This window comes from Rosa rugosa, chromosome 6 (assembly GCF_958449725.1).
Source record: "Rosa rugosa chromosome 6, drRosRugo1.1, whole genome shotgun sequence".
Taxonomy (NCBI): Eukaryota; Viridiplantae; Streptophyta; class Magnoliopsida; order Rosales; family Rosaceae; genus Rosa; species Rosa rugosa.
The window spans coordinates 28,761,814-28,771,539 of record NC_084825.1 but is presented as its reverse complement, the minus strand read 5'-3'; the positions used below and the strand labels follow the sequence as shown (position 1 = coordinate 28,771,539).

The 9,726-nt window shown below is 36.3% G+C and overlaps 1 protein-coding gene and 2 long non-coding RNA genes across 5 annotated transcripts; all 3 read right to left on the bottom strand.

The window, feature by feature from the left end:
• Nucleotides 1-234: 234 nt before the first annotated feature.
• On the bottom strand, nucleotides 235-1,428 carry LOC133713647 (uncharacterized). 2 transcript variants are annotated; one of them, XR_009848172.1, is made up of 5 exons: nucleotides 1,253-1,428; nucleotides 1,105-1,162; nucleotides 756-874; nucleotides 595-655; nucleotides 235-445 (listed from the first exon to the last, which is right to left on the bottom strand). It is a non-coding gene; the product is annotated as an uncharacterized LOC133713647 (long non-coding RNA). The 2 variants fall into 2 exon arrangements; XR_009848171.1 differs by having other exon boundaries at nucleotides 595-874.
• Nucleotides 1,429-2,174: 746 nt separating this feature from the next.
• LOC133713486 (serine/threonine-protein kinase PBS1-like) lies at nucleotides 2,175-8,928 on the bottom strand. 2 transcript variants are annotated; one of them, XM_062139525.1, is made up of 7 exons: nucleotides 8,454-8,928; nucleotides 8,317-8,341; nucleotides 8,096-8,206; nucleotides 7,764-7,902; nucleotides 3,463-3,721; nucleotides 2,944-3,076; nucleotides 2,175-2,719 (listed from the first exon to the last, which is right to left on the bottom strand). In XM_062139525.1, exons 4-7 carry the CDS (start codon nucleotides 7,807-7,809, stop codon nucleotides 2,552-2,554), a joined length of 606 nt encoding a protein of 201 aa, XP_061995509.1. In that variant the 5' UTR covers nucleotides 7,810-7,902; nucleotides 8,096-8,206; nucleotides 8,317-8,341; nucleotides 8,454-8,928; the 3' UTR covers nucleotides 2,175-2,551. The 2 variants fall into 2 exon arrangements, with proteins under 2 accessions (XP_061995509.1, XP_061995508.1); XM_062139524.1 differs by lacking the exons at nucleotides 8,096-8,206; nucleotides 8,317-8,341; nucleotides 8,454-8,928 and having other exon boundaries at nucleotides 7,764-7,908.
• LOC133718836 (uncharacterized) lies at nucleotides 4,688-7,658 on the bottom strand. The gene is made up of 3 exons (XR_009850618.1): nucleotides 6,823-7,658; nucleotides 6,071-6,146; nucleotides 4,688-4,897 (listed from the first exon to the last, which is right to left on the bottom strand). It is a non-coding gene; the product is annotated as an uncharacterized LOC133718836 (long non-coding RNA).
• Nucleotides 8,929-9,726: the final 798 nt, after the last annotated feature.

Here is a 9,726-nt window from a genome sequence, read left to right as displayed (position 1 = left end):
ACGCCATCGCAAAGGTCAATAGCGACGCCACCTACCGCAACAGAATTTTTACGACGGAAACAATGCAGTCGCAAAATATGAATTATTAATAAATAAAAAAACTTTTCTTTTTTAACAAAACGCATACAATTGACATTTTGTTCAATTACTTAATTATGCAAACAAGATAATCTATAAGTACAGAGCCAACAAAGTCTCAAACGATAATTAAATTTGAAATACAAAGTTTGGATAGATAATATTTGAGGTATAATTATACAGATACAAAAATGCACTAATATTTAAACCTAAGCTAAAACTAGGTAGCTTGCCCATGCGATGCTGCCAGTTTCTGTTTGATTTTCCTAAATTTTATACAGAATCTAAATTTACTAAAATTTCATATCACTCTGGTCTTTATGCCGAAAGAACTTTCGGGATGGTTGATTTCCAGGATATCTTTTCCCTGAGAAAGTTGAAAAATGTAAATCAGATAACGAATTCAACCATATTAATTGTAAATTAGAACTCAGCTGAGCTACAATAACAACTTTCCAGATAAAGCAAGATCACACATTCACTCACAAACAGAAAGAAAAAGTAGAGAGTTCATACCAGAAGTGAAGCAAATGATCACAGCACCATCATCTGCCCAACAGTAATCAAATGATGTTTCCTAATCAAAAGCAAATATTCTGTAGTTTATTGAAATACCACAACAATTGACTTTGTCCCCAAACATTGTATACTTCTCAAATTAAATAAATGTTCCCAACCTGCTTCTCTGAGCTTTTTAACCTCTGTAAGCATCCAGCAATTCAACTATATCAGAGATTCCTGGCTGAATTTTTTTGCTTTTGTGCTCCTTCTTGGATACATGGATATTATTATTCAGCTGTCAAAGAAGCCAAGGAAAGTAGAATAAGATGAAGTGGAGATCAACAATAAGGCAATATATCAAAGCTGAGAAGCGATGGTTTCAGGTGCTATATGAAAAAAAGACACAAATATGAGCTCTGCACAGTCAACTCAAAAAAGACTCAAACATATGAAAAAATACTGTGAATGAGAAATTGAAAACGAAATATACTTGTTGCTGTTGCAAATAATTTTTCCATTGTGTACCTTCCAATCACTCTGAGGTCCAATTGGTTTCCTTCTGGCGGTGCAATAAGATATCCGACTTCAAGACATGGCAAAGGAAATTGTGCAAGAGGTTACCATCATAAATAAAATAAAATAAATTAAAAAAACCATTAGTATCCACAATTACCTGGAGTCACTTCATGCAGCACAAGAATAGATAGAAACGTAGGAGGACTAAACTGAGGTTGACCAATATGAGTATCCAAGTGTCGAACTTTTTCATATCTGTAAAGAAAAAGTTGGAAAATTGAGAGATAATGGAGATGTTGTAAGATTACTGCTTACAAATTATGTATTTATAGCAGATGCTATAAGTATATTCTTAGGGCAACTCCAACCATTGGCTCTATTTGGGGGTGTTATTCTCATTTTAGCACCCCCTTGTTGCACTATTCATATAGGACTCAATTCGCATCTCCAACCATGAGGTGCTATATGGGGGTGCTATTTTCACTATTCTTGACTAAAATATAATATGAGTATAAGTTTGATGAATATTATATTAAAAATATGTTAATTTAATTAAATAAAATAAAATTTACATTTATATTTTTATCATAATATTTAAAAATTATTCTTGAATGAAAAATTGTGAAAAATTAAGAACAAGAAGATGGGGTAATGAATGAAAAATTGTGAAGGAGATAGAGGATATTTGGTGTGAGGAAATAGAAAAGAATGGGTTGGTATTTATAGAATTTCCTACAATTTACTGTTCCAACGGGTATATTATTTTCCCTCATTTTTTTGGTTATTTTTATATTTTTTTTAAAACAAAATGGAATTAATAACCCATGATTTAATAAGAGCCATTGATTGGTTGGTTCTGGATGTCACCTTGTATTTAGTTTTGGTTCCTTTAGTTTCTTTGTTTACTTTTGTACTTCTGTTTTTGTTGACCCTACTATTTTGTTCTTTTCTTTTGGCAAGGTTTTGGTATAGCCCCCCATGCTTTGTACTTCTTTTTTCTTACATCAATAAATTCGGGTAAGAGCAAGGAGCTCGCTCTTATTCCGCTTCTCTAAAAAAAAAAAAAAAAGAGCCATTGATTGGTTTTTTACCTCAAATCTCAGCCCTTAGATTTAATATACATCAGTTTCAGTTAAAAAAAAAGAAAAGAAACCCCACATCAAAGCCGTCCATATTCAAACAAGAGAACCCCCAACGGTCGGCAAGGGAAAGATTTTCGCGCGGGCCCCGCTTTGGCAGAGTAACCAAAGGCCGAATTTTTCTCTCTCCAACGCCTCAGCGCGCGTCAGCTTCCTTCTTCCACTTGTAGCGCGCATCTTCTTCACTTCACTTGGAGCGCGCGTTGCATCTTCAGTTGGGCTGATGCAGCCACATGGATAGAGCTCATGAATAGTCTCCGGATCTGGTCCTGGAAAAGTCTCAAATATGAGACTACAAATGAGTCCAAGTCCTATATTTATAGGACCAGACCCCCCAAAAACACATGGTTGGAGATCCAAAGTCTCAAAATGGCCCAAAATCTGGTTTGGCACCCCAAGGTTGGAGTTGCCCTTAGTGAAACAACATATAAGTAAGGATCCATGATCTGTACAACCTGCTCCCTATCTGTCAGATGCGGCAAAGCCTACAGTAACAGTACAAATTAATTAAGAGAAATGGAGAAGTCTAAATAAGTAAAATGGAAATAGGATTTGCTAAAAAAAAAAAAAACGTTCATAAAATAGAAAAAGTTAAAGTAAGTAATGTGAAGAAAGAGGTTGCTGATAGTCCAAAAATGAAGAGGCTAAAATGTACTCATTATTCTGCGAAAGGAGCATTATATTGCAGCAACAGAACTAGAACACCCACCCAAGAAACGAGAACACCTTCTCCAGGGGGTCTCTTCATATCAACTGGAACTCTGCCTGTTAGCAATTCCAACAGCACAACCCCATAACTGTACACATCTGATTTAGTTGTCAGATGCCCTGTTAATGCATACCTGGATAACAAATCACATGTTAGCAACAGAAGTGTTGAATATGATTTTCCTTAACATTCTCATTACAAGTATACAATTATATAGCAGTCTAATTGCTGCTGTTACACAGAGAATAAATAGCAATTATAGCAAATCAGAAACTGATATGCATTTACAACAAATATACAACTAATCAAAACTGATGCTAGATTGTAGCCACTGCAGAAACTGATGCTAGATTGTAGTGACTGCATTATTCTCTCTAATTATTCTCTCTAACAAGAAGTAACAACACTTCTATTTAATAGTTACTATTTAAAATGAGAAAGTGAACTAGAAACTATCCTCAACGGGATAAAATATAACTATATGCATATAATTGAAGCTAAAAGTTTAGAAGTTCTTACTCAGGGGCAACATATCCCTGTGTGCCCAACACTCTGGTGGAAACATAACCTCCAGCTTTGTCAGATCCAAGTTTGGCCAATCCGAAATCAGAAACTTTGGCATGGAATGTTTTGTCCAAGAGAATGTTGCTGCTCTTAAAATCTCTGTGTATCACTGGAGGACTAACTTGTTCATGGAGATACTCCAAACCTTTCGCAGCTTCAAGAGCTATTCTCAACCGGGTTTCCCAGTCTAAGTTTGTGGAGAGGGCATTAGGACCTGCAGAAGTTAAATGCAAGTGGTTACCCCAACAGCAAATGTAGTAAAGAATTTGATCAAAGTAGATTCAATCCTTTTATGCTTATTACTATTCATGTTTTTCATATAAAGTATTTTATAAGGCTATTTAGGGATATGGTGAGTTAGTATTTTATGAAGTATTTTTCATATAAAGTATTTTATTACCAGTGAAGCTATAATTAACTTACGTTATTAGGAACTATCTAGACCTAGTTTTAGGATATGTCTAGAACTTAGTAGTGGTCTCTGTTAGATAAACAATTGTAGCTTGTTATTGGCAGACAAAGCCTCAGTGTAATTATATCTATCTCTTCCAAACCCTGATTCTTCTTTCTTCTGTTACTTCTTGCTGACTCCCTCTTTTCTACCTGTAATCCTCTTCTCATGTACCTCTTATTTTGTCTGCCTGTCTGATATCCCTGTTCTATATATCAATTTCTTCTTTCTCTTTCGATTTATATCTCTTAGTTCTTTCCATATTTTCTTCTAAATTTTTTTCTGAATCTTTGAAAATTTCAGGTGGTGCTAAATCAGAAATACAGAGACCAAGAAAAGAACAATTAAATACAGGATTGACGCTAGCTGTAATAGATTAACAAAAACAGTAAGGTCTTCAAGTTTTCATTATTACAGGAAAGAAGATGGGGATGAGGGTTAGAGAAGGTAAAACATGCAAGCAGAAAGATCAAAGACGGGCTTTAACTCACATATACAGATATAAGGGTACCATATGACATCAATTGCAAAGTAAAAGGGTTTTCATAACATTCTCTTTATGCATGATCCCTAGTAATCATGAAAAGAAAACTGTCCAATCAGCACATCATATAAGATAACAATCTATTAGAAAAATGTTAAACTTACCACCTGTCACGCCCCGAATTTTGAATAACAAATTCAAATCCGAAACATGAATTAATACCACTCACAAAAATACAACCTGAATTTTTTTCTCAAAACAACCACACCTCACATCGCTCGATATTACATAAACCAAATCTCAAATTTGTTTATTACAGCACACTCTCACCAAATTATATTGTAAGGCTCAAATGAGCATAACTCACCTCACAATTACAATTGCTGTAAAACTAAAACAAATTCTCTAACCCGCACGATCACCGTCCTGATTCTCCTGACCTGTAGGATTACCCGCTACACAATTTGAATAGTGTACCGGGATTGCAACAACACAAACCCGGTAAGCTTTTGACAGCCCGTATGAGTAAACAAGGAATTGCACGATTTTAAAGTAACAATTCAATTTCAGTATCTCTTAGCATAATAATTGAAGTGCACAACGTCACTTCAAGCATCAATCAACACACGTCTCATCATGACTACACAAAAACAAACAACTGTTTACTCAATATATACTCACAGGCTTATGATTTATTTATATAAATCATCCCATGCAGTATATTATACTTACAGGCTTATGATTAATTATATTAATCACCCCATTCAGTATATCATACTTACAGGCTTATGATTAAATATATTAATCACCCCATTCAGTACGTATATCATACTTACAGGCTTATGATTAAATATATTAATCATCTCATACCGTATATTATACTCACGTCTCAACATGACTACGCAAAAACAAACAACTATTTACTCAATATATACTCACAGGCTTATGATTTATTTATATAAATCATCCCATGCAGTATATTATACTTACAGGCTTATGATTAATTATATTAATCACCCCATTCAGTATATCATACTTACAGGCTTATGATTAAATATATTAATCACCCCATTCAGTACGTATATCATACTTACAGGCTTATGATTAAATATATTAATCACCCCATTCAGTATGATGGCAGACAGACTAGAGCTCTAACTGTATCGTAAAGTGTCACCTGGGCCAAGGTTCACCTTACGAATGACTGCTTTTCTCAATTCACTCGACTCCTCATTTAATTCATCTCAACGACTCAACTATCGCACTTTACTCAATTACCCATTATCATAGACAACACAACATCTAAGATAATTCACATATTCCAAAGGGTAATGCTCAAAATATAACTCAGTAAATTACACCATCCAATATATATTCCACGTAAATATATATATACGTAGTCACCCACACAAGAGTGACCACTAATACCAACTATAGTTCACATGCAATAAAATCTAGAAATTCATTTTTATAGTTTAAATACATTTTACTTACCTATGGACCGTAGTCGATCAAGTCCATATAATTTAAAACAAATATTTATTTTCATAAAACAATTTCCACAATTTCTCAATTAAATAAAATCACCGAATTTCGGTTCGTGAATGAACCATGTGCGATTTACTCACCTCGATATTCCCGCTGCGTCTTCAATTCAACACAATACACACCGAAATCGCTCACCCAAGGGAGACCGTCAATCACCTAATCACACATGACCTTAACTTAGCCAATAACTCAAAAACATATTCAAACAACAATCCAACGGTCGGATCGAAATTAAATGATGATCCAACGGTCGGATCCTCACGGATCGCCCTTAGGATCACCCTCCAAAAATCATCACGAAGATCCAACGGTCGGATCTTTCTGAATCGTCCTTACTAACATCTTCACAAATTTATACGAAAATCCGACGGACGGATTCTCACGAATCGCCTCCCTAATCACTGTTTTGCATTTATACGAAGATCCAACGGTCGGATCTTCGCCCATGACCACACAAAGCCACTGGGACAGTCATAAGATCATCATATCAAAACTACAAGTCCATCTGACGGTCCTAACTTCACAGATCACAAATCTAACGATCGAAATCGATCGAAACTTAAAAATTCATAACTTAATCATACGATCTCCAAAAATTATGAATTATATATGCACACGATCGTATCGACACGTAGAACACAAAAATGGACAGAAGCTGCCCTTGGAGTGGCCGGAGGTCGCCGGAAACCACCATCACAGTGGCGGCGCCGCCGCCCATCTAAAGTCAAAATTTGACAAAACTCCCAACATCAAAGTCCTTCATCTCAACTCCAATTTCACTTTTCATAACTACACCAAAGTCAGATTATAAGCCAAAAGAGTCGAATTTTACCTCACAACATTTTCAGATCGGATGAACCCTAGTTTCCAAATCGTGCGAATTCGATCACCACAGCTCGATTTGATGCAACCCACCTTAGGATAAATGATCTACATCCTCAGGAGTGCATAATCCCTTCAAGAAAAATGGCAAAAGGTGACCGGAGGAGGGAGAACAATAGTGGCGAAGTGAGGCGATTTCCAACTCGGCTGCACCATGTTCTTCGACTTGCAGAGACCACCACGATGGTTATTTCCCATCGATGTCTTCTTGAAAGTTTTAAAGGACTTCAGGGCGAACGAATTTGATTTTGGAAGCAAGTCGATTAGAGGTCTGTGGAGGGAGATATGGCCGGACAAAGGAGAGCCCAGAAAACGGTGGGGGAAGAGCGATTTTGTCGTTGGCAGTCCCACTTCTCGGTCTCGATTCTTCTTCTCCAGCTCGTTTCAAGTTCGATTGGTTGCCCAGACTTCATGTATAGACCAAGGCGAGCAAAAGCCCTCCAAGAACTCGGCCAAAGGTGGTCGGAGTTGGGAGAACGATGGAGGCGAAAGGAGGAGGCGCGGCTGGGCTCGGGAGAGAACTGGGGAGGGATTTCTGGAATTCTGGAAATTCTGTCCTTGTTTGCAATTTCCGGAAATAGAAATGTATTTATACCAAAATGGAAATATCTTCAAAAATCCATAACTAATTCACACGAACTCCGATTTTCGCGTTCTACATATGCACGAGTTCGTATCGACGAGCTCTACGACTTTCATGAAGGAAATTTTCCCAAATTCCGTAAGCATAAAAAGTCAACTTTTCACGAGCCCCTAACTTATGTTCATTTTCGAATAAAACTTGTTTGAACTAATTCCACAACTTCTCCAAGCTTCGTACTCGCTCCTACTATCGTGAAATCATTTCTAAAAATCCATGGAATTTAATTTGGATTTTTCGGGGTATTACACCACCACTGACAGGATACAAATGTTCCTGCAATCCACCATTTGCCATAAACTCATACACCAACAGCTTACGACTGTTATCTGAACAATACCCAAGCAACGAAAGAAAATATGGAGAACGCAACCGACTTAGCAACTCCACCTGCATTTAGTTAAACAGACCATCACAGACCAATTTAACATAACCCACAAACTTAATCTAATCCTCCAATAGTCATAAAAATGACAAAACAGGGAAACAGAAAGAAATAACACCATTCCGTGTTTGATATGAGAAAAATGAGCTAAGCCAACTAGCAAATATACAATTACCTTAGACCACCAATTAAGCTTACCTTACCATTGCCAGACAATTTGGTGTTCTAATCTTTTCCTTAATCGTATTATTCGTCTGCCTGAAACCAATCCGATGAGAAAGAGAATGACCTTTCTCTCTTACTCACTCACTTTCAGTCCAAAGTCCAACCCGAGCATCAAAGATAAAACAACAAAACAGATCAGTAATCAATCATTTGAACACCAGATTAAGAAGGAAGAGGAAGTCACCGAAGATTACCTTAGCCCACCCTGGAATCACGCACCTATCAACCATTGGCCAAATTTTCAATTGGAGATGTTAGTAACCCTCACTTTCTAGAATTAATTCAAAAGACCCAAGTAAGAGGAATAAGAAGACTAAGATAGATGAGTTACCTGAGAGGAAGACGGAATGACAATGGAATGAGTTTCTCTGCGTGTTTGCTCTGTGACGAGAGGAAGAGAACGAGAGAGGAAACCAGATCTGGATCTGGCTTTTACGTTTTTCTTTCTTTCTTTTCTTTTTTTTCCCCTCATACTCGAATCTTATTGCCTAAAACAAGCGACGACTTGTTAGCTCTGTCGCAATTGACACAAGTACATGCGACAGCATGTATATGCAGTCGCAATTGATAAGAACAGAAACAACGGGAATGCAAAGCCGTCGCATCTTATTTATGAGTTCGCGACGGCAGTAATTGCAGTCGTTAAAGGAGGACCATTAGCTACGGCAAATCTGCGCCGTGGCCCTTTGTTGTAGCCAATTGAATTCTTTTTTGTAGTGAAGTAAATCCAGAATATGTGTTTGGCCCAAACTCTAGGTTACTTGACCTAGTTGAACTCTAGGTTACTTGACCTAGTTGTAATAGGGTTTAAATTAGAGATATTCTCCGAGATATTCATAGATATCCGATTAATTGTACGATTATCTTTCCTTGTACAACTCTGATTCTATGTCTTGTAATCCTATATAAAGAGACCCCTATTATCAATGAAAGCATGACTCAATTCTCTCCCAATTTAGTTTTCCTTAAACATCTGCTTATCTGATTATATCTCTCTTTATCTACATATGTGATAACGCTAAAAGTAAGCGCGCAATTTAACCCTGCATGTAGTTGTTAGTATAGAATAAGTAGGGATCGTTCTAACCGGGGATTGAGGGTACACCTGTAATTGCAAAAACAAATAAAAAATTAAAATAAATACAAAGGATAAATTTACAAAAAGAACAAAGAATAAAAATATATACAAGTAAACATAAAGAGGGGGGGTTTAGGATTAATAAATTGAAAATTAAAATAAAGAAAATAAAGAAAATGTAAAAACACATATACAAGGGTGGAACGCAAGGAACAAAGATCAAAACCAATTCCATGTAATCAAATTAGATTCAAACCCTATAATTGATCATCTAAGTCATGAGAAAGGAGTTGATCATGTGAAATATTCGAAAGCAAATAATTTCCCATTTTTTACTTTTCAATGCTAATTAACCTAAGTGAAAGCACAAAGATTAATCCTATCAAACATGTAATCAAGCCCTAGAAAGCTAGTCAATCATGACATGTTTAACGCATGAAACACATAGAAAGACTATCAACTCAAGTGTGCAACTTAGTATGAAAAAGTCCACCTAATTGCAATCCTCTTTAATTAAATTCGGTTT

Excerpts from the sequence above, each read along its gene's own strand:
- LOC133713486 (XM_062139524.1), bottom strand. The coding sequence starts at position 7,908 with ATGCAGGTGGAGTTGCTAAGTCGGTTGCGTTCTCCATATTTTCTTTCG. Across the intron at positions 3,722-7,763 it reads TTTGTATCCTGTCAGTGGTG|GTCCTAATGCCCTCTCCACA; the intron begins GTGTAATACCCC and ends TAACTTCTGCAG. Across the intron at positions 3,077-3,462 it reads CAGGGATATGTTGCCCCTGA|GTATGCATTAACAGGGCATC; the intron begins GTAAGAACTTCT and ends TTTGTTATCCAG.